The 25067-nt window shown below is 43.9% G+C and overlaps 2 protein-coding genes across 4 annotated transcripts in view; one reads left to right on the forward strand and one right to left on the reverse strand.

The window, feature by feature from the left end:
- LOC137349300 (zinc finger protein 850-like) overlaps positions 1-24574 on the reverse strand; it is a 42044-nt gene extending 17470 nt beyond the window's left edge. The window contains exons 1-2 of the mRNA XM_068014843.1: positions 24493-24574; positions 21608-22918 (exon numbers count right to left, since the gene is read on the reverse strand). Coding sequence (XP_067870944.1) covers positions 21608-22809 — 1202 coding nt within the window. The 5' untranslated portion in view covers positions 22810-22918; positions 24493-24574. The remainder of the gene's footprint in view (positions 1-21607; positions 22919-24492) is intronic.
- LOC137349295 (zinc finger protein 850-like) overlaps positions 1-25067 on the forward strand; it is a 107756-nt gene that overhangs the window by 72028 nt on the left and 10661 nt on the right. The window contains exons 5-6 of one of the 3 annotated variants that reach the window (XM_068014837.1): positions 194-1483; positions 22533-22557. In XM_068014837.1, coding sequence (XP_067870938.1) covers positions 194-1483; positions 22533-22557 — 1315 coding nt within the window. Of the gene's footprint in view, positions 1-65; positions 1520-22532; positions 22558-25067 lie in introns of those variants that run through there. The other 2 variants (XM_068014838.1, XM_068014839.1) reach the window with 2 other exon arrangements.

Below are 25067 nucleotides of genomic sequence, written 5' to 3' on the forward strand. Positions count from 1 at the left end.
TCCACACAGTCACACCCTGGAGAGGCTGCTCTGTGAGTGAATCCCTTCCCACACAATCATCCGGCCTGCTGACACACCAGCGAGTTCACACTGGGGAGAGACCTTTTAAATGTCCATTCTGTGGCAATTGCTATAAAGTTTCTGCTGAACTGATGTCCAATCAACATGTTCACACTGACGAGAGACCATTCAGGTGCTCTCACTGCGGGACTGGGTTCAGACAATCATCTGAACTCACTGTACATCAGCGAGTTCACACTGGGGAGAGGCCGTTCACCTGCTCTGAGTGTGGGAAGGGATTCAATCAGTCATCCACACTGAAGACACACCAGCGACTTCACACTGGGGAGAGACCTTTTAAATGTCCATTCTGTGGGAACTGCTATAAATGTTCTGCTGAACTGATGTCCCATCAACGAATTCACACTGACGAGAGACCATTCAGGTGCTCTCACTGCGGGACTGGGTTCAGGCGATCATCTGAACTCACTGTACACCTGCGAGTTCACACTGGGGAGAGGCCGTTCACCTGCTCTGAGTGTGGGAAAGGATTTGCTACTTCATCCTACCTGCTGCCACACCAGCGAGTTCACACTGGGGAGAGGCCATTCACCTGCTCAGAGTGTGGGAAGGGATTCACTACTTCATCTGACGTGCTGAAACACCAGCGAGTTCACTCGGGGCAGAGGCCGTTCACCTGCTCCGAGTGTGGAAAGGGATTCACTCAGTCATCCAACCTGCTGACACACCAGCGGGTTCACACTGGAGAGAAGCCGTTCACCTGCGCAGAGTGTGGGAAGGGATTTTCTCAGTTATCTAACCTGCTGACGCACCAGCAAGTTCACACTGCACAGAGGCCGTTCACCTGCTCCGAGTGTGGGAAGGGATTTACTCGGTCTTCCCAGCTGCTGACACACCAACGAGTTCACACTGGGGAGAGGCCGTTCACCTGCTCAGAGTGTGGGAAGGGATTTACTCGATCATCCACCCTGCTGGAACACCAGCGAGTTCACACTGCAGAGAGGCCATTCACCTGCTCTGAGTGTAGGAAGGGATTCACTACTTCTTCTGCCCTGCTGACACACAAGCGAGTTCACACTGGGGAGAGGCCATTCACCTGCTCTGAGTGTAGGAAGGGATTCACTACTTCATCCGCTCTGCTGACACACAAGCGAGTTCACACTGGGGAGAGGCCATTCACCTGCTCAGAGTGTGGGAAGGGATTCACGACTTCATCCCACCTGCTGACACACCAGCGAGTTCACACTGGGGAGAGGCCATTCACCTGCTCAGAGTGTGGGAAGGGATTCACTACTTCATCCCACCTGCGGGAACACCAGCGCATTCACACTGGGGAGAGGCCTTTCACCTGCTCAGAGTGTGGGAAGGGATACACTGCTTCATCCCACCTGCTGAGACACCAGCAAATTCACACTGGGGAGAGGACATTCACCTGCTCAGAGTGCGGGAAGGGATTCACTCGGTCATCCGAAATGCTGACACACCAGCGAGTTCACAAGTAACTTGGATGAGAGATTTCCAGCAAATAGCGGATTTCCAACATTGACATTTTCTGAATCCACCATTGGCTTCTCCCCTTCCGACCTTAACCAAAAGACTTGCTTCAAAAAAAAATTGGAAATGTCAGTTCACTGACAGTTCCGATTTTTTAATGCCGGACAACCACAAACTGCCCGGAGGACTTTTTAGCTGTTTTTAAGTCGTCTTTATTTTATATAGTGTTCCACTTTGGTGGAAATGAACTTCAACCAGGAAAGCAAGTGGGTGAAACTGCATATTCCTTTGCAACTTCAGTTTGTCAGTCTTCTGTAAATGGCCAAAAAGGAGGTGTGTGTATTCTCACGGACTTGAATTATTTTTGCTCCTCGGATTAAAAATAAAAGTGTCTGTGCCTTTAAGACTCTGGTAAAAACAATGCACTTTCAAGGGAGAGAAGATTCTGGAAATCTGGAGACACAGTGTACCACAGCTGTATTTTGGTTTCCCTGAGCAACAGCAGAAGGGAGAGGTCACATGGTATGATGTGTCCATTTTGACTGTGTGTGTAACTGGCAGAAACCTGTTTGAAACAGTTGGTTCAGAGAGCCTTTCCAGTGAGGTGATCGGGAGAAAGGAATTGTTCTATTCTCTCTCAAGAAAAATTTTACAAAGCTACAAGCCAAATTAATTCCCTAAGGAAATGAGAAGCTTTTCTTTCTTGACAAATTATTTGCTATGCTCATCGTTGAAAGAACTGTTTAATACTACGGGCGAACTGTTGAATGCCTATCAAGAACAGAGTATTTTCATCAAATCACCATGGACACTTCAAGTAAACATTGATTAACTTCACATCAGAAGGCCTCATTTACCAGGAACATAAAATGCAAAGACGTTCTTATTCGATTTATCCTTAAGGGACCGCTAATTTTAAAACTACCTTCTTAAAAAAAACTAGTTCAGTATTGTTACTTTAGAGTGTGTGTGTATATGGGGGAGTTAGGTTAAAATAAGTTATAAGATCTTTAGACATAGGTTTATCTTAATTGTGTTTAAGATTTAGTTTTAATAAATAGTTATTTTGTTGTCTAAAGATACCTGGTTCGATCTATTTCATTCTGGGAATACTAGAGTGTTTAATTTGGCTGTTTTTTTCTGATTTGGTGAAAGCTTAATCTGTGGCATGACGGGACAGAATTAACAGTGTGTTGCTCCTGCCTTGGTCGTAACATATTTAATTGTGGACTTCTCCAGGATGAGGATCATATTTGATTGGGTGGCTCGCGTCTGGGATCAGAGTCAGATGAATTGGGGGGGCTCACATTTGGAATCATATTAATTACTCATCTCAGGGATTACACAAATTGGTGTCTTGCGTCTGGCATCATATTAATTGCTCTCACATCTGGGATCATATTAATTGGAAGCTTGATGGTTGGGATCCAAATCTAACGCCAATTACAGAAACAAAAGAACCAGGTTTCTTGTATAATAAGGTACAGTCTATACCATTGTAATGGCATGAGCAGTTGCAGCAGAGTTTCTGGGTAAGGTGAATGTTTCCCTCAGTGACTTGATAACTTTAACTAAGAATAAACTAAAAGAATTGGCAGCAAAATTGGGGTTAGAATTGAAATCAGATGCCAAAAAAGAAGTGATAGCCTAACATCTGGAATTAGAAGAATAATTGGAACAAGAAGGTAGTAAATCAGAGAGTAATGCTGTGGTATTGGCTAGGATTCAGTTCGGCATAAAAAAAAAGGGAGCTTCAACAGGAAAAAGAAAAAGCAATAGCAATAAGAAAACTTGAATTGGAAAAAGAGGAAAGGGAGAAAGAGAGCATTTCAGACAGAAATTGAAAGAGAAGGAATTTAGGCGACAAGAGATGGAACTAAGACAAAGGGGTGGTCTTGACTCCAGGGAACATTCGGGTCAGGAAGAATCTGAATTCAGCACAGGACCCAGCGAAAAGCTGTTTAAATTTATCAAAGTTCTTCTTAAGTTTGAGGAAAGGGATGAGGGTTTTTTTTTCATTTCTTTTCAAAAAATAGCCAAACAGATGATATGGCCGAAGGAAACTGGACGCTGCTTATGCAAAGCAGGTTGGTAGGCAGAGCTCATGAAGTTTATGCTATGCTTCCTGAAGAGGTTTCTGCAGATTGAGATGGCAAAAAAGGCTATTCTCACTGCGTATGAGTGCGTCCCTGAAGCTTACTGTCAGAAATTTCAGAACTTACGGAGATTGGCTGACAAATAGGAAGTATTAGACAGGCTGTCTGAACTTAAAGTGGATAAAGCACCAGGGCCGGATGAGATACATCAAGGATACTGAGGGAAGTGAGGGTGGAAATCACAGAGGCACTGGCCATAATTTTTCAGTCGTCTTTAGACTCAGGAGTGCTATCAAAGGAGTGGAGAATTGCAAACGTTACACTCTTGTTCAAAAAAGGGTGTAAAGATAAGCCCAGCAACTACAGGCCAGTCAGTTTAACTTCAGTGGTGGGAAAACTTCTAGAAAAAATAATTCGGGACAAAAATCAATAGTCACATGGAAAAATGCAAGTTAATTAAGGAAAGCCAGCATGGATTTCTAAGGGAATTCATGTTTGACTAACTTGTTGGAGTTTTTGAGGAGGTAACAGAGAGGGTTGATGAGGGCAATGCTGTTGATGTGGTGTACATGGACTTTCAAAAGATAATGATACAGTACCACACAACAGACTTGTGAGCTCATGGAGTAAAAAGGGCAGTCGCAACATGGATACGAAATTGGCTGAGTTTTAGGAAACAAATAGTAGTGGTTAATAGATGTTTTTTGGGCTGGAGGGAGGTTTGTGGTGGAGTTCCGCAGGGATCAGTGTTGGGACCCTTGATTTTCCTGATATATATTAAAGACCTTGACCTTGGTGTACAGGGCACAATTTCAAAGTTTGCAGATGATACGAACCTTGGAAGTACTGTGAACTGTGAGGAGGATAGTGTAGAACTTCACAAGGACATAGCCAAGTTGGTGGAATGGGCAGACAGGTGGCAAATGAAGTTCAATGCAGTGAAATGTGAAGTGATTCATGTTGGTGGGAAGAACATGGAGAGACAATATAGAATAAAGGATACAATTCTAAAGTGGGTGCAGGAGCAGAGGGACCTGGGTCCATAAATCATTAAAGGTGGCAGGACAGGTTAAGAGAGCAGTTAATAAAGCATAAAGTATTCTGGGTTTTATTAATAGAGGCATAGAGTACAAGAGCAAGGAGGTTATGTTGAATTTGTATAAGACACTAGTTCAGCCTCAGCTTGAGTATTGCATTCAATTCTGGGCACCGCACTTGAGGAAAGATGTGAGGGCATTGGAGAGAGTACAGAAGAGATTCATGAGAATGGTTCCAGGGATGAGGAACTTCAGTTATGAAGATAGATTGAAGATGTTAGGACTGTTTACCTTGGAGAAGAGAAGGATGAGAGATGATTTGATAGAGGTATTCAAAATCATGAGGGGTCTGGACAGAGTAGATAGAGAGAAACTGTTCCCACTCATGAAAGGATCGAGAACGAGAGGGCACAGATTTAAAGTATTTGGTAAGAGAAGCAAAAGTGACATGAGGAAAAACTTTTTCACACAGCGAGTGGTTAAGGTCTGGAATGCGCTGCCTGAGAATGTGGTGGAGGCAGGTTCAATTGGAGCATTCAGTAGGGAATTAGACAGTTATATGAAAAGGAAGAGTGTGCAGGGTTACGGGGAGAAGGCAGGGGAATGGGACTGAGGGAATTGCTCTTTCAGAGAGCCAGTGCAGACACGATGGGCCGAATGGCCTGCTTCTGCATTGCAACAATTCTGTGATTCTATGTAGAATTTTCTATTAATTCTATTAATTTTGATCATTGGATATGGGCAATAAAAATGGAAACACATGAGAACCTTAGAAAGTTGATTCTCTCGGAGGAATTTAAAAACTCCATTCCTTCAGTTGTGAGAACTCCGATAGATAACCTGAAAGTTTTGAAAGCTAGGCAAGCAGCAGAAATTGCTGCTGATTTTGAGCTTGTGAATAAGCCAAAACCTTTTGTTCATCGCCCCCATAAACCCGAGAAGGATAGAAAGTGGGAGAGTGAAAGGAAGGCAAGTAGCCGGAGACTAGAAGGAACAGCTGGGAATACCCCAGGATCATCTCCTCAGGTCAGAAAGGAAGGTGCTGAGGGTCAAAGTGAGGTTCACAAGCCAAAGTGTTATCATTACCACAAAACGGGTCATCTTCGTTCAGAATGCTGGAAATTGCGAGGTGAACCCATAGGACTTGTTGGGGTACGCAAAGTTAGTGCAGAGGAAAAGACTCTGACTGAGAGTATAGCAGATCAGGCTATAGCTTTAGCAGCAGTTGTAAAACGAGAACCATAAACTAAAGATAGTGTAGAGATTAAGAATAAAATACCCAAAAGTTATAATGAATTTTTGTCAAAGGGGAAAGTAACTCCATATCCTGTAAGTGAGGCAGGAAAACCTATTATACTCAAGGACACAGAAGCAACCCAAACACTCTTGCTGGGGAAAGATATAATATTTACACCAGAGAGAGCCTTGAACACGAAAGGAGTTCTGGAAGACTATTATATGGCAAATGGGGTTTTGAGGAGGAAATGGAGACCACCTCATAGACCTGCAGACGAAGATCGGACATTTGTTGAACACAGTGGTGCCACCTAAATCCCACCAAATATTATTATGGTTAGCACACAACTTCACACCGCCACATTGTATTCCATCTGCCATATTCTTGCCCACTCACCCGACAGGTCCATATCGCTCTGCAGCCTGTTTGTGTCCTCCTCATTTCTTACTTTTCCCACCTAACTTTGTATCATCAGCAAACCTGGATACATTACACTCAATCCCCTCATCTGAGTCATTGATATAGATTGTAAATAGCTGAGACCCATACCCTGCTAGTTAGTCTGCCAAACTGAAAATGTCCTGTTTATTCCTACTCTCTGTTTTCTGTCCACTAACCAATCCTCAATCCAGGCTAATACATTACCTCAATCCCATGAGTCCTAATTTTGTGTAATAACCTCTGGTGCGGTGCCTTCTCAAATGTTTTTTGCTCCTTGAAAATCCAAATACATGACTGGTTCCCCCTTATCCACCTTACTCGTTACATCCTCAAGAAACTCTAACAGATTTGTCAAACATGATTTTCCTTTCATAAGCCTTGTTGACTCTGCTTAATCACATTGATTTTCTAAGTGCCATGTTACCACATCCCTAATAATAGATTCTAGCATTTTGCCTCCTACTGATATTAGACTAACTGGCCTATAGTTTTCCCCTTTACTCTCTTCCTCCTTTCTTGAATAGAGAGGCTATTTTTGATACTTTTCAATCCTTGTGAACTGTTCTGGAATCTATGAAATTCTGCAAGATCAAAACCAATGCATCCACTATTTCTGCAGCGACCTCTTTTAAAACACTGGGATGAAGGTCATCAGGTCCAGGGGATTTGTTGCCACTCAGTCCCTTATTTTTTCCTTTACTATTTATTTACGTATTCTGATTTCTTTCGGTTCCTCATACCCACTTGACCTTTCGTTCCCTATTTCTGGAATGTTTTTGTGTCTTCTACCATGAAGACCGAAACAAAGTATTCGTTTAATGTCTCCGCTTATTCCCCATTATAATTTCACCTGTCTCTGCCTCTAATGGGCCCACCTTTACTTCCTCTAATCTCTTCCTCTTTACGTTCCTATAGAAACATTTGCAATCTGTTCTTATGTCTCCTGTTAATCTGCACTCATTCTCCATTCTCTCCTTATCAATCTCTTGGTCCTCCTTTGCTGAATTCTAAATTTCTCAGGCTTAATACTTTTTTTGATAACATTATAAGCCTCTTTCTTCCATCTAATACTATCTTTAGCTCCTGTTGTTAGCCACGATTGGTCCGCTTATTCGGTGGGTTTTTGTGTCGGAAAGGAATGTATATTTGTTGCAAATTATGTATTAATTCTTAAAATGTGAGCCATTGCTTGTCTGCTGTCATATCTTTTAATGTAGTTTCCCGATCTACTTTAGCCAACTCACCTCTAATACCTACGTAGTTTGCTTTGTTTAGATGTAAAACTCTAGTTTTGTACTGAACTTAATCACTTTCAAACTCAATATAAAATTCGACCAACTCATTATTTCATGAAAGTGATGCATTTGAGTCTTAATTTAGCTTTATATCATCTCCCAGTAGGCTTGTCCTGTCCTGTCACTACTGGGCCAAACCTAGACCAGCTCCAGCAGCCCAGACAACGGGAGCCAAAGAGCCTTAGTTTACTGCTGGGAACTGTTTGTTTCTTGAGGGTAGGATTATCATTAAAGTGACAACACACACTGTGTCCACCCATCGTTCTCCCAGACTCACCATCACCTCACAGTCTGGATCATGTGTCTATGAAGGGGAGGTTGTTGTCCTGTCTAGACCACCCTGAATACCCTTGCTCTGTAACTGTCAGGAATAAAAGGCCCTGCTATTGTGAGAAGAGCCTCAGGGCATCAGTCTTGGTGATCCTATAAAATACAGGAACAAATGAGTGGGAGGAGGCCATTCAGCCCCTTGAGCCTGTTCTGCTATTCAATTATATCATTACTGATCCATATTCCAACTGCCTTTACCCCTTTTGGTTCCATATCCCAGTAACCTTACCCAATAAAAATACATCACTCTCAAGTTTTGACATTTTCCATTTCCATCCTCAGCAGCTTCTTGGTGTTCCAGATTTCACTATCCTTTGTGTGAAGAAGTGCTTCCTGACAGCACCCCTGAATGGCCCAGCTCTCATTTTAATGTTGTGCCATCTTATTCTGCATTCCACCAACAGAGGAAATTATCATCAACCCTGTTAAATCCTTTAATCTCCTTAAATACCTCAATTACATCACCCCTTAATCTTCTTTACTCAATGAAGTACAAGCCTATTCTATATGACAATTAACCCTGATATCATTCTGGTGAATGTGCAGTGTACCTCCTGCACAGCTGATATATCCTTCCTGAGATGTGCTGCCCAGAATTAAACACCTCACTTCAGATGATGTGTAACCAGAGTTGCATATAACTGCAGCATTACTTTCACCCTTCAGATAAAGGCGGACATCCCATTAGACATTTTAATTCCCTTTTCTACCAGTCCACTAGATTTTAGTGATATTTGTACACGAAGCCCTAAATCTCTCTGTCCCTTCACAGTTCCTAATTTTGAATAATTTAGAAAATATTCTTCCCCACATTGAACTGCTGCTGCCACTGTTTTGCCCATTCAGTAAATCTATCAATGTCCCTTTGCAACCATCTACAATATTCAATGTGCCACCTAACTCAGTGTTGACAACAAACTTGGATATACAACTCTCTGTTCCATCATTGAATCCATTGATAAATATAACATAAAGCCGAGGCCCTGGTACAGATCCCTGGAGGACACCACTGGTCACATCCTGCAAACTGGAGTACATGCCCAATACCCTACTCTGTCTCCTCCCTCTTAACCAATTCCCTATCCAAGCAATAGGCTTCCACTAATTCCATGTGATTTCTTTTTTGCGAACAGTCTCTTGTGTGGAACTTAATCAAATGCCTTCTGGAAGTTAATATAAGTTACATCCATAGATGTTCCCTTATCTACCATGATCATGACTGCCTCAAATATACAAAATGTTTAGTTAGACATGACTTAACCGTTTACAAATCCACGCTGACTCTCTCTGATCAGGTCATATTTGTTCAATTGATAATAGGGTGAATGATTGAGACCTCACAGAACCCTGAACATCTCATTACTAGAGATATTTCCCATTGGCGAAACTCTATGATTCTATTTATGGCAAGTGTAAGGAGTAGAGTTAATCTCTCTCTGTCTCTCCGTCTTCCCTTCGCCTGTCTTTCTCCCCATCTCTTTTTCTGTCTCTGACCCCTTCATTCTTTCACTTTATCACAATTTCTGTTTCTTTTATGTGCCTCTGTCTTTCTCATTGTATATATCTCTCTATCCATCTCCCTCCCTTTGTCTTTCATTTTATCATGCTCTTGTTCACTCTGTCTCTCGCCCTTTGTCTGTCTGTCTCTTTCTCTCTCTCTCTCTATCTCGCTAGCTCAGCCTCATTTTTTTATTGCACAGACATTGATTCTCCAATTCAAACAGAGCAGCTGCTACTCCAACGTCAATACTACACCCGAGATGAGCCCAGGGCTGTCAACTCATACACAACTCAGTTGGACCAATGTTCCCATTCACTTCCAATCAGGGTCCATGAAGTGCAGGGTGGGTAAAAACAGCATTAACTTGAGTGGAAGGAAATCTCGGGAATCTGGCTCCGATGCTTCCATAGGGAAAGAAGCCTAGTTGTGCCATGTATCAGTTTGGTATTAGTATCACTATGAGTATCCTCCCCCTATCATACAGGAGTTTGGGATACAATTCCTTGACAAGGAGGAAACATTTGAAAGTTCAAATTGACGTCGCTCCATGTTAAATAATTACAGGAAAAAAAAAGAGGAATAAAAATATACTAGAGGCGACTGTGCCTTCAAGATTTTTCTTTGGCAGAGACTGTTTAAGGGTTAAGACTAATAATTGGTTTGTTGGCCTTTATTGCAAGGGTGGGGGGGGTGGTTGGAGTTCAAGAATAAGGAAGTCTTTCTGCCATCGCATAGGGCTTTGGTGAGACCATGCCTGGAGTGTTGTGTATACATTTGGTCTCTGTACTGAAGGAAGGATATACTTGCCTTGAAATGGTTGCAACAAAGGTTCACTCGATTATTCCTGGGATGTTGAACTGTCCAGAACGTAGACAGTAGATGACGCTCGCATGCAGAGTACATTGTCTCTGCCCCTTGCAGGAATCGTGATGCATACTCAATTGGCTGCCGTCTTCCAGCGTATTCCCGACAAAACACAGCAGTTAAAATGTGCTGTGTGGACGTGACCTCTAAGTGGAACAGCTGAGTCGGGTTGAGCATGATTAAACTAGTAGCCTGTATAACCACCTACAATTTATAACCACCTTGTTACAGCATTGTGTGGCTCTCTTTCCAGTTACCCTGAACGTCAGCACTTGGAACCTTTAAAGTTTGAACAGTGATTTTGCCATTGCAGCAAAGTCAGGAATAAAGTTTTGCTGATATCTAACCAAGCCTAGAAACAATTGAAGGGCAGTTTTAGATCTGGGGATCGGCAGTCTCTGTAAAATTTCTACTTTGTGGGTGTCTGGCCTTGTTCCCTCCGGAGTGATTAAAGCACCCAGGAAAGTGACTGTTCCTTGGAATAACTGAGCCTTTTGTGGATTAACTTTTAAGACCCGCCTGAGTCAGAATTGTTAGTAGTTCATCTAGCAGTAACAAATGTTCATCTACGCTCTCAGTCACTAGGAGCACATCATCTACATACTGTAACAGGCACTCGAGTCTAGGAAAACCCTTCAGGGCTGCTGCCATTCACTTATGACAAATTGTAGGAGTGTTATGGAATCCCTGTGGCAGACAAGTCCTGATCCTCAAATGTAAAAGTGAATTTATACTGATCCTCCTTTTTAATGGGAATTCCCCAAATCCCATTAGAAATGTCAAGGTGTGGGGAAATACTTTGAACCAACTGGCACTTTTGATAAAAGAGTGGGGTCTTCTCACACAACAGGAGAACAGGCTGGTATTAGAGTTGAGTTTATGGTAATCGATAAGTAGTCTCCCAGTTACAATTGGTTTCTTTATGGACCAAACTGGTGAGTCGGTCTGAATTACCTTGCCTTACAATGTCTTGTGTAATGAGGGACTGAATTGTTTCTCTAATATCGGGGTGGCTTTCTTTGGGGATCGGGTACTGTTTAACGAATGGGTGAGGAGGTCTGTTAATGGATTCCTCTCCTTCCATCTGCCCAGAATCATGTTTATTAGTGGCAAAGATGACAAAGTGTTTCTGAATGAGCTGTTCAATCTGTCCATGAGCATGTTGCAGAGGTCTATGCAAACACGCCTTTCTGATTGTAAACAGAGCGAGCGTCTGAGATGACTACAACATTCTTACTCCCTGATCCCGATGAGGGGGCCCTCGACAAAAGGTGCATTCGATTGGACAGCGTTCACCGACTGTTCATTAACAAGTTTGTTTTTAATCAGCGACACAAACTAAGATCCTTTTTGAACACTAACCTGTTTTACCTCATGTTCTGGCCCTGTTGCTCAGGGGACTGGGAATGTTCCCTTTGTTCTTTAAACAAGGGGGAGGTTTGTGCGGAATACTACAATCTTGAGCTATGTGGCCCGTTTTGCCACAGTTGTAACAAGACATGATGGGTCCTTTCGGAACATGGAGATAGGAGGTGTGTCTTGGCCCCTCTACAGCTGCAACATATTTCTTGGTGGGAGGGGGGCACTCTCGATTGAGTGTTTAAGTTATCTGACAGACACACATGTCTCAATAACATTGGTTTCAACCTGATGCCATGGATTGGTCGCCTTAGTCGAAATTCCCATGACATTCCAAACTTGTGGATGAAGTTGCTTTTAAAATATGATCTTAAAATTAATTTGATATTTCCCTCGGTTAACGGTTTGAGGAGAAACATGTTGGGAGTGCTCGTACAAGTCGCATGATCGGTTAGCAAAGACACGGGGTGACTCATCTGGGCATTAGTTTGGTTTGATTCATCTTTTCATTCAGATTTCTGTTCATTATACCTAGGGCATGTAGAGTTTGATTTAACATTTTTGCAGTGGTTCATGAATTAAACACCTCTGGGTCTGTGTTATTTTTCAGATCCTATGCACAAGCATCCAAAAGGATTCGCTTAATGTTGTCATCCTCTAATTCTGAAGGACCCCATCAATTCTCGGCACTGCCTGTGTGGAGGTTGCAAGTTCTCCCTGTGTCTGCGTGGGTTTCCTCCGGGTGCTCCGGTTTCCTCCCACATGCCAAAGACTTGCAGGTTGATAGGTAAATTTACCATTAGCAATTGACCCTAGTATAGGTAGGTGGTAGGGAAATATAGGGACAGGTGGGGATGTGGTAGGAATATGGAATTAGTGTAGGATTAGTATAAATGGGTGGTTGATGGTCGGCACAGACTCGGTGAGCCGAAGGGCCTGTTTATTTATTTTTTTTATTTTATTTATTTTAGAGATACAGCACTGAAACAGGCCCTTCGGCCCACCAAGTCTGTGCTGACCAACAACCCTACAGTAATCCCATATTCCCTCCCTACACTAGGGGCAATTTACAACAGCCAATTTACCTATCACCTGCAAGTCTTTGGATGTGGAAGGAAACCGGAGCACCCGGTGAAAACCGACGCAGACACAGGGAGAACTTGCAAACTCCGCACAGGCAGTACCCAGAATCGAACCTGGGTCCCTGGAGCTGTGAGGCTGCAGTGCTAACTGCTGCGCCACTGTGCCGCCCATATGTTTCAGTGCTGTATCTCTAAAACTAAAAACTAAAACTAAACTAAAATCTGCCCATCGTCTATTTACATCGAGGGAATCGCCTCCATTCCACATTGTTCCCAACTCTTTGACACAAATTTGTATCTCGGTGGTGGTGAAATGAACAGAGCATTCCTCCTCATTCACCACATCACCAATCTGATCTTTAGCATTCATTCTCAATACCACAGCAACAGGAAAAAATACTGATTTCTCTCCAGGAGGATGTGCTACCATGGCAGGGCAGGTACAGCACGGGTAAGATACAGAGTAAAGCTGCCTCGACACTTTCCCATCAAACACTTCCTCAGTAAGGTGGAAATTGATCATGTATCACTCTCCATTCATCCTGGGCTCCACACAACTCGGATTCTGCTCCTGTTCCCCTTCCTGTAACAGCACTGAACCAAACCTAGCCAATGATGAGCAGGACTCAGGAAGGTTGGTTACAGTGATGTCATAAAGCAGCACCATTCAGCCCAACTGGTCCTCCTCTTGTCCCTTTACAGGTGAGAGCTGGGACATCCTGTCTCAATACACATCCCACCCTGTTCATACTGAGAATCCCCGGGTGGAGAGCTGAGACATCCCGTCTCAATACACATCCCACCCTGTTCATACTGAGAATCCCCGGGTGGAGAGCTGAGACATCCTGTCTCAAAACACATCCCACCCTGTTCATACTGAGAATCCCCAGGTGGAGAGCTGAGACATCCTGTCTCAAAACACATCCCACCCTGTTCATACTGAGAATCCCAGGGTGGAGAGCTGAGACATCCTGTCTCAAAACACATCCCACCCTGTTCATACTGAGAATCCCAGGGTGGAGAGCTGAGACATCCTGTCTCAAAACACATCCCACCCTGTTCATACTGAGAATCCCAGGGTGGAGAGCTGGGACATCCTGTCTGAAAACACATCCCACCCTGTTCATACTGAGAATCCCAGGGTGGAGAGCTGAGACATCCCGTCTCAAAACACATCCCACCCTGTTCATACTGAGAATCCCAGGGTGGAGAGCTGGGACATCCTGTCTCAAAACACATACCACCCTGTTCATATTGAGAATCCCAGGGTGGAGGGCTGGGACATCCTGTCTCAAAACACATCCCACCCTGTTCATATTGAGAATCCCAGGGTGGAGAGCTGGGACATCCTGTCTCAAAACACATCCCACCCTGTTCATACTAAGAATCCCAGGGTGGAGAGCTGGGACATCCTGTCTCAAAACACATCCCACCCTGTTCATATTGAGAATCATAGTGTGGAGAGCTGGGACATCCAGTCTCAAAACACATCCCACCCTGTTCATACTGAGAATCCCAGGGTGGAGAGCTGGGACATCCTGTCTCAAAACACATCCCACCCTGTTCATACTGAGAATCCCAGGGTGGAGAGCTGGGACATCCAGTCTCAAAACACATCCCACCCTGTTCATACTGAGAATCCCAGGGTGGAGAGCTGGGACATCCCGTCTCAAAACACATCCCACCCTGTTCATATTGAGAATCCCAGGGTGGAGAGCTGGGACATCCCGTCTCAAAACACATCCCACCCTGTTCATATTGAGAATCCCAGAGTGGAGAGCTGGGACATCCTGTCTCAAAACACATCCCACCCTGTTCATACTGAGAATCCCAGGGTGGAGAGCTGGGACATCCTGTCTCAAAACACATCCCACCCTGTTCATACAGAGAATCCCAGGGTGGAGAGCTGGGACATCCCGTCTCAAAACACATCCCACCCTGTTCATATTGAGAATCATAGTGTGGAGAGCTGGGACATCCCGTCTCAAAACACATCCCACCCTGTTCATACTGAGAATCCCAGGGTGGAGAGCTGGGACATCCCGTCTCAAAACACATCCCACCCTGTTCATACTGAGAATCCCAGGGTGGAGAGCTGGGACATCCCGTCTCAAAACACATCCCACCCTGTTCATACTGAGAATCCCAGGGTGGAGAGCTGAGACATCATGAACCCAAACACATCCTATGCTGGAATCCTCACCAGTCTCCCTATCTGCTCTTTGTTCTCTCCCTGGATTCTAAAACCACTGAACTCAGTCTTTCCCTCCTGAAGTCAACAGACTATGAAACTGAAGCTTGGTGTCAACTCAGTCCCTATTCCTTGATTTACCTCCTGTTCTCTCCTCCTCTTGTTCGCTTTGGTTGTGTTACACACTATGGAATTTGGCCCTTCCCCTACCTGTGAGAAGAGAACCCATCGGGGTGAGTCCTTAAGGGAATCTGTAAAAGAAGGCACCCAGCAGGGGCAGCTGGAGAGAGAGAGAGAGAGAGAGAGAGTGAACGCCTGCTCTCTGAAGATATACAGTGAAAGGCTGTGGAAACTTGACGCTGTTTTTTGAGAGTCAAAGTTTGCAGAAGAGTATAAGGGCCCACAGGATCAACAGAAGTCACATTATCCTCAAATGTCCAGGTCAGAAGTGCTTGGAGAAGTTAGCAAAGGAAAATATTGTATTTTGAAAAGTGTGAGAGATCCAGCCCATTGCAACTGGGAGGAGTTTGTGATCAAAAAGGACTGTGTAATGTATCAGTGTGGTGGGAGATATTCAAGTGTTGAATAAGTAAAGACCTTTGATTGTAATTTGGGGTGTCAGCTATTTACAAAGTGCTATTTAGTTAACTGGGGATTTTTCTAGTTTAGTTGTTGTAATAAAAGACTTAAAACCAAAATCTTTTGTAATTTGTCAAATTGGTCTGGGGGATCATATCTCATACTTTTCCTATCAACAATCTCTCCGAGGTTGTAACAACTGGAAACTGGGATTAAGCTGGATACCTCTTTTTCAGCTGGCACAGACTCAATAGGTTGAATGGCCTCCTTCTGTGCTGTATATTTTCTATGTTTTTATTCTGACAGTTGGGGTCTGTTTCTGCCAATATTGATAAACATAATGTGGCTGGAGTTTAATATTCTGCTAACTGTCAAATAAATCAGCTTTGTTTTAAACACACTGTTGTAGATTTTTGTCTTTCCCACCTGAGTGTTTAGCATCACCTGGCTGGAGCTCAGAAAGGACAATCTGGGGGGAGAATCGTACAGCAGGAACAGAACTTCAGCCTGAACACAGTCCGTCAGGATCACACTGAGAGGGACAAACGGCACTTTGGTCTTTCTCGTCTCTCTTCACTGACAGCAAAGTCCCCGTGTGGGTTAATCCTGAGGCCTGTAAGAAATGTGTCCCAGCCGCTCTCTTCCATGGTTCAGAGCTCCCGGGCACGGAACAGAAGGCTACTTTACAACTGTGTTTAGAGTCAGGAAGAACAACAGTGAATGCTGGAAACGTGCTGTCAAATCAGAGATTGGTGTAAGACTGGGATCTGTTCCTGACTGAAAGTGAAACGGCAGGTTTAAATTTACAGCCTGAAAATGACTGATAATTATTCTACAAAATGTTAATGTGTTTGTGTGACAGTCCTGAGTCTACCATTTTAAGGCAGGTGTTAACTCATTTAAAATATACCTGTTCAAAATAAATTGGTTAAAATCTGGATTAAAATAGCAGACAGAGGAGTTCACAGGAGCCTGTTAACTGCTGGTACAATTATACAACAGACATCTGATCTCCAGATAAAGAAGGACCTGCAGCTTTTTTTCAGGAATTCCCTGTTTCATTGATGTCTGTGTGTTAGACAGCAGGATAACTAAAAATACATGACGTGGAACATCCACAGTGGGGCGATCCTGACAGTTACTCTGGGATCACTCCCACTGTAGAATTCCACCACTGACCCTGCTGAAGGTTGTGGGCTCAGGGACTGGGGTCTCCAGGAGTGGATACATTCCAACGAGAAAGAAAAATTCCAAGGGAGGCTGCACTAACTGTAGTTCATTAAAAAAGTTAAACATAGTATCAACTTAAAGAAAAGCATATAATTGCACAAAGATGTGTGGCAGGTTAGGCAATTGGACAGAATATAAAGAACAGCAAAAATGACTAAAAGATTGTTCAGGAGGGAAAAATTAGAGTACAAGAGAAAGCTAGTTAGAAATATAAAAACAGATAGTAAGAGTTTCTATAGATTGTTTTTAAAGAATTAACAAATTGAGTGGTGTTCCACACAGCACAGTGGCGCAGTGGTTAGCACTGTGGCCTCACAGCTGCAGGGACCCGGGTTCAATTCTGGGTACTGCCTGTGTGGAGTTTGCAAGTTCTCCCTGTGTCTGCGTGGGTTTTCTCCGGGTGCTCCGGTTTCCTCCCACAAGCCAAAAGACTTGCAGGTTGGTAGTTAAATTGGCCATTATAAATTGTCACTAGTATAGGTAGGTGGTAGGGAAATATAGGGACAGGTGGGGATGTTTGGTAGGAATATGGGATGAGTGTAGGATTAGTATAAATGGGTGGTTGATGGTCGGCACAGACTCGGTGGGCCAAAGGGCCTGTTTCAGTGCTGTATCTCTAATCTAATCTAATCTAGAAAGCGAGTCTGGGGAATTAATTAGGGAAAATGGGGAGATGGCAGATGAATCGAACAGCTTTTTTGCATCAGTCTTCACAATACAGGACACCAGTAACATCACAGAAATAGCTGAGAGTCAAGAAATGGAAGGGAGGAACTCAAGAAAATTACAATCTCCAGGGAGGTGGTACTGAGCAAATTGTTGGAGCTGCGAGCTGACAAGTCCCTGGGTCCTGATGGACTTCATCCTAGAGTCCTAAAAGAAGTGGCTGGTGAGAGAGTTGATGAGTTGTTTTTGATTTTCCAAAATTCCCCAGATTCGAGGAAGGTTCCATGAGATTGGAAAATAATGAATGATAACTCCTTCATTCAAAAAGGAAGTCAAACAGAAATCAGGAAACTACAGGCCAGTTAGCTTATAGGGAAAACGTTAGAAGCTATTATTAAAGAAGTTATAGCAGGGCACTTTGAAAAACTCAAGGCAATCAGGCAAAGTCAACATGGTTCTGTGAAAGGGAAATCATGTTTAACCAATTATTGGAGTTCTTTGAAGAAGTAACATGTGCTGTAGATAAAGGGAACGACAGTGGATGTATTGTACTTAGATTTCCGGAAGGCATTTGTTAAGGTGCCACACCAAAGGATATTGTAGAAAATAAAAATTCATGGTGCAGGGGTTAACACATTGGCATGAATAGAACATTGGCTCGCCAACAGCAAACAGAAAGTAGGCATAAATGGGTCATTTTCTGGTTGACAAGATGTAATGAGTGGTGTGTCACAGGGATCAGTGCTGGGGCCTCACCTTTTTACAATTTATATAAGTGACTTGGATGAAGGGACCAAAGATATGGTTGCTTAATTTGTGTTGATGCAAAGATAGGTAGGAAAGTTGTGAGAAGGACATAAAGAGGCTACAAAGGGATATAGATAGGTTAAGTGAGTGGGTAAAGATGTGGCAAATGGAGTATAAGGTGGGAAAATGTGAAATTTTCCATTTTTGCAGGAAGATTGCAGAGCTCTGAGATGCAGAGGGATCTAGTGCATGAATCACAAAAGGTTAGTATGCAGGTTCAGCAAGTAATTAGGAAAGTTAATAGAATGCTTATCGTTTATCGCAAGGGAAATTGAATACTAAAGTTGAGTATATTTAAGACATAGATTGATAGATTTTTGGGTACTGAGGGAATTAAGGGATATGGGGATAGTGCGGGAAGGTGGAGTTGAAGTAGAAGATCAGCCAAGATCTTGGTGAATGGCAGAACAGGCTCGAAGGGCCAAATGGCCTCCTCCAGCTCCTATTTCTTATGTTCATTAAACCTCAGTCTGGTTCCTCTCAAGCTGCTGAGTGAGTGAATTAAATCTTTCTTGACAAATCACCAAGATACCAGATTACAAGTCATGGCCGAAACATCATTTATTGGTTACAGATCACAACTTAGTTAAATCTGGGCACACAGACACTTTATAAACATGTATAAACACATGTAAATGTAATCAGAGTTATCCAGCAGTTGACACTAATAGGGAGAGTATTTCACAAAACAAGTAACAAATGTAGGGGTGAGAGTGGACAAAGATCAAAAGGTCTGAAAATTAGTGGCCGAAGACTAAACAAGTCTGATTATTTTTTTTTGACAATGAATCATGTAATTATCGCACTGTTATTGAAGCAAACCAGTTGAGTAATGGTAATTTCGTACAATTTTGCATCTGTAATGAATAAAATTACACTGTACTCAGAATACAATTTCATGAGACTTACCTGACAGCTGATAATTGGTTTTACAGAGCTTCATGTTCTCAATGTCCTGCTTCTGCCTATTTATAGCTTGTTCATGTAAAAGGTGTTCTGTGAAGATGTGTCAACTTTAATGGAAAGCAATATATATTAGCATACCAGATGGCACATTCTGCTGTCTTGGTAAGTGATGTGCACAAATCAGTACGTATATAAATTAATAAAAAGTAAACATTTATGAAACATTGACAATCCAGAAACTTGAACATAAGGAGGGTAATTTTTCATATTTTATGCTATGGGGCTGCACAGTGGTCAGCACTGCAGCCTCACAGCTCCAGCGAGCCGGGTTTAGTTCTGGGTACTGCCTGTGTGGAGTTTGCAAGTTCTCACTGTGACCGCATGGGTTTCCGCCAGGTGCCCTGGTTTCCTTCCACAGCCAAAGACTTGCAAGTTGTTAAGTAAATTGGCCATTGTAAATTGCCCCTAATGTAGGTAGGTGGTAGGATGTGATAGGGAATATGGGATTAATGTAGGATTAGTATAAATGGGTGGTTGTTGGTTGGCACAGACTCGATGGGCCAAAGGGCCTGTTTCAGTGCTGTATCTCTCCCTCTCTCTGACATAATCACCTGAATGAAGCAGAAAGAAAAACCAGGTAGGGAGGATTGTATACCAGTTATGCAGCTTGTCCAATTTTCTGTCCATTAACTTAAATGGGCAGGAATATCACATACATTCTGTTAGGAGCATGTGATACTCCTGATCCAGTTTTCATTTAGACAATTATTTATTTTCAAGCACAAGTGAAGAATAACCTTATTAACTTTAGCAAATGTCAATTGATAGAATTGCTTGTTTTTAAATATCATGACTCATGGTAGATTTTATAATTTAAAATAATTAGTCACATTATAAAGATTCTAAACTAAAATAATCTTGTTTGCAGTGCAGATCTCATTGTAATCTCAATGAAAACTAATGAAAAATGTGTTTTTTCCTCTTCAAAGCATCCAAATATCATGCAACATAAAAATTGTCCCAGATCTTGCTAGTGACAGTGGAAAAGTAATGAGACTAGTGTTGTATCTCTAGGAAGCAAATCCTGCACTCCGGGTCCCACTACCTGGTGGGACGTCCTGCCCCATGTGCCCAAAGATCTGCGGGTCGAGAATCGGCCTGTTCAGTGACCTGAAGACCCATGGCAGAAACTCGTGACTTTGAGTAGACGTCATTTTCGAATCGAGGGACAGCCGACGACAACCTCTACAGTAACAAGTTTGAGGTTCTGTTGCATCATCCCCAAATCAGGCTCAAAGGTTTGGTAATGGCCCTGTGGCAATGCAGCAGGTCCAATGGACAGCTGGATATCCCAACAGTGATGAACACTTCTGGCTCCTGTTCTACTGCATCAATTGGTCCAGTGGCAGCTGCATTTAACAGCAAGGTGAGCTGAAAATCATAACTATTGTGTTGGCTTGGAGAAAGGCAGCACTCTGTATATACATATTCATACATGTACAGAGTATTGTGCCATCAGCCTCAGAAACCCAGTGACCATTTATAGTGACTGCAGAGAGCTCACAGGATAGTTGCACTGTAGCCAATACACAGCACTTGTGGTGCAGGACAGCTTTTTGCAGATAATCTTAAGCAATGTCAAACCACACATTGAAGAAAGATGGCCAGAGTTATACTCCTTGCCTTGCATCACTATGGTGCAAAAGACAGCTTCACACTGACTCAAGGTTTACAGTGTGACTGGGTCAGTAGACAGTGAAAATGGAGATGAACAATGAATGGAATTCAGCCATACACCTGAGCAAACTGATAAGTGGAAATTCCAGATCACTTCAGTTGCTGCAAAGCACAGGACATATTGAGTTTATACAGTTCATGCTCACTGCAGGATATTCACATTCAGTAACCAGTTTGTGCAGGGTTTTCAGAAATTATTTCAGACACACACTGCTGTGTAAATGGAAGCAAGTTTCAAATTCCTATTGACAGACCAATGTTTTTGCTGCAGACCAGCGACTTACCAGCTACTGATCCTGCACCATTAATTTTAAACCATGTCAAATGAGCTGTGTCAGTTCTCAGGTGGTCTCTGCTAAGATATCCCATGAAGGCAAAAACAAACATTGGGAATTGGTCTGTGTTTACACACACCTCCTTTTTGGCCATTTACAGAAGACTGACACACTGAAGTTGTGAAGGAGTATGCAGATCCACCCACTTGCCTTCCTGGTTGAAGATCATTTTCACCAAGGTGGAAGACTACAAAAAATAAAGATGACTTAAAGCTGTAAAAACACCTCTGGGCAGCTTAGAGATTGTCAGGCATTAAAAAAAAGCAAACTGTCAGTTCCACTTTTTTTTTGAAGCCGTTCTTTTGGGTAAGGTCGGAGGGGAAGAAGCCAATGGTGGATTTCCAAAACTCCAATGTCGGAAATCCGCTATTTGGCAGATATTTCTCATCCCTGAGTTACTTGTGAACTTGCTGGTGTCTCAGCATGTTGGATGACTGAGTGAATCCCTTCCCACACTCTGAGCAGGTGAATGGTCTCTCCCCAGTGTGAACTTGCTGGTGTCTCAGCAGGTGGGATGAAGTAGTGAATCCCTTCCCACACTCTGAGCAGGTGAACGGTCTCTCCCCAGTGTGAATTTGCTTGTGTTTCAGCAGGTCAGATGAAGTAGTGAATCCCTTCCCACACTCTAAGCAGGTCAACGGCCTCTCCCCAGTGTGAACTTGCTTGTGCCTCAGCAGGGCGGATGACTTAGTGAATCCCTTCCCACACTCTGAGCAGGTGAACGGCCTCTCCCCAGTGTGAATTCGCTGGTGTGTCAGCAGATTGGATGACTTAGTGAATGCCTTCCCACACTCTGAGCAGGTGAACGGCCTCTCCCCAGTGTGAACTTGCTGGTGTTTCCGCAGGTCAGATGAAGTAGTGAATCTCTTCCCACACTCTGAGCAGGTGAACGGCCTCTCCCCAGTGTGAAGTCGCTGGTGTCTCAGCATGTCAGATGACGTTGTGAATCCCTTCCCACACTCTGAACAGGTGAACGGCCTCTCCCCAGTGTGAACTCGCTGGTGTCTCAGCCCGTCATATGAAGTAGTGAATCCCTTTCCACACTCTGAGCAGGTGAACGGCCTCTCCTTGGCATGAACTCGCTGGTGTCTCAGCACGTCATATGAAGAAGTGAATCTCTTCCCACAGTCTGAGCAGGTGAACGGCCTCTCCCCAGTGTGAATGCGCTGGTGCACAGTGAGATTGCCTGATCGCCTAAACCCAGTCCCGCAATGACAGCACCTGAACGGTCTCTCGTCAGTGTGAATACGTTGATGGGACCTCAGTTCAGTGGAACTTTTATAGCAATTCCCACAGTCTGGACATTTAAAAGGTCTCTCTCCAGTGTGAACTCGCTGGTGTATCAGCAGGTCAGATGATTGAGTGAATCCCTTCTCACACACTGAGCAGGTGAATGGCCTCTCCGACGAGTGGCTGCGTGCATGAGTTTCCAGCTCAACTGGATGATTCAATCCCTTTCCACAGTCCCCATAATTACCTGGTTTCTTCCCAGTGTAACTGCACTTGTGTTTCCACAGGCCAGATGATCGCCCGAAACCTCGTCCACACACAGAACACGTGTGCAGTTTCTCCCCACTGTGATCGGTACCTTTTCCTTCCATATTCAAAATTCAGTGACATTCGGGTTACGATAAATTGGGCAACTCCTTCAGATTCTGATCTGCCGTTTGCTTTGCACTTTCCAGCTTCAAATCCTCCCCTTATAAAATCCTGTGAAATTGATTTAAAACAGAAAATAATAGTGTGTGACAACCCACAAGAACACAAAGGCAGGTTGTGAAATGGAGCTGAATGAAGCTCGTAATTTATGGGGCCGGCACAAGGAAAAAGTGACCATGAAAGCTGCTGGATTGATGTACAACCCCAACTGGTTCATTAATGTCCTTCAGGGATGGGAACCTGACATCCAGTCTGGACCTGCCCTCTATGGGAGGAAAGGGGGAGAGAGAGAGAGAGAGGATGAGGTGGGAGGGGCAGGGAGAGGAGAGGGATTTTATATATCTATAACTCTACCAGAATTTTGACAGAACCTCCCAAACCCTCAACTTCCATCATCTAGAAGGACCAGGGTAGCAGGTGTATGTGAACACCATCACCTCAAAGTCACACACCATCCTGACTTGTTTGACATCCAGGACTGGATGAACAGAAATTTCCTCCAATTAAATATTGGGAAGTCTGAAGCCATTGTCTTCAGTTCCTGCTACAAACTCCACGCCCTCGTCATACAGTTTTACAGCACAGAAACAGGCCCTTAAGCTCATCTTGCCTTTGCTGGCCATCAAGCACCTATCTAATCTAATCCCATTTTCCAGCACTTGGCCCATTGCCTTGTATGTTATGGTGTTTCAAGTGCTCATCTAAATACTTCTTAAATGTTGTGAGGATTCCTGCCTCTTCCACCCCTTCAGGCAGTGCGTTCCACATTCCAACCACCCTCTGGGTGAAATTTTTTTCCCTCAAATCCCCTCTAAACCTCCTGCTCCTTAAATCTACGCCCCCTGGTTATTGACCCCTCTGCTAATGGAAAACATTTCTTCCTATCTATCATATCAATGCCCCTCGTAATTTTATATACCTCAATCAGGTCCCCCCTCAGCCTTCTCTGCTCTAAGGAAAACAACCTGAGCCTAAACAATCTCTCTTCATAGTTAGTCTCTCACTAACTCTATTGTCTCCATGAGAACCATCTGAGGCTAAACCAGACCATTCATAACCTTGCTGAGATGAGCCTCCGACTGCATATCGGTGCCATCACTCAGACCGCTTATTTCCACCTCAGTAACATCGCCAGACTTCGCCACAGCCTCAGATCATCTGCCTCTGAAACTTACATCGATGTATTTATTACCCGTCAACTTGACTATTCTAACACACTCCAGGCCGGCCTCCCACATTCTACCCTCTGTAAACTTGAGATCATCCAAAACTCTGCTGCCTGTGTCCTTACTCGGACCCAGTCCTGTTCACCCATCACCACTGTGCTCACTGGCCTACACAGACTCCCAGTTAAACAGCACCTCAATTTTAAAATCCTCATCCTTGTTTTCAAATCCCTCCATTCCCTCACCCCTCACTATCTCTATAATCTCCTCCAGTCCTACAACCCTCCGAGAGATCAGGGATCATCTAATTCTGACATCTTGAACATCCCTGATTTTCATTGCTCCACCACTGGTGGCCGTGCCTTCAGCTGCCAAGGCCATAACCTTTGGAAATCCTTCCCTAATCCTCTCCGCCTCTCTACCTCACCTTCCGTGATCCAGACACTGATTAAAACCCACCTCTCTGATCAAGCTTCTGATCATCTGGGTTTTATTAACCCGCCTCCCTCTCGCCCGCTGTAACCACGCCCTCTGCCTCAACCATGCCGGCCGCGCATGCTCAATTCAAACGCTCCGCCCCCCGGCTGATTGACAGCAACTCCGAACCAATAGGAAGAGCGGGGGCCGGGCTGGAGGGCCGGGCGGGCGGTGGGTCCTCCAACCAATCAAGAAATGCTGGAACCACTCGGCAGGTCTGGCAGCATCTGTGGAAAGAGAAGCAGAGTTAACGTTTCGGAACCGATGAAGGGTCAGTGACCCGAAACGTTAACTCTGCTTCTCTTTCCACAGATGCTGCCAGACCTGCCGAGTGGTTTCAGCATTTCTTGTTTTTATTTCAGATTTCCAGCATCCGCAGTATTTTGCTTTTATTTTATCCTCCAACCAATCAGACCGAGTGTGGGCGTGGCTGGCGCAATGAGTGGGCGGGGCCTCTTCCCCAATCCCGCCTCCTCTTACTATTGGTCCGCAGCTGCGGTCAATTAACAGGAAATATCTCGCTTCCGGAGACTACGGCGCAGGCGCATTGCGGAACA

Source organism: Heterodontus francisci, chromosome 34 (genome assembly GCF_036365525.1).
Source record: "Heterodontus francisci isolate sHetFra1 chromosome 34, sHetFra1.hap1, whole genome shotgun sequence".
Lineage (NCBI taxonomy): Eukaryota > Metazoa > Chordata > Chondrichthyes > Heterodontiformes > Heterodontidae > Heterodontus > Heterodontus francisci.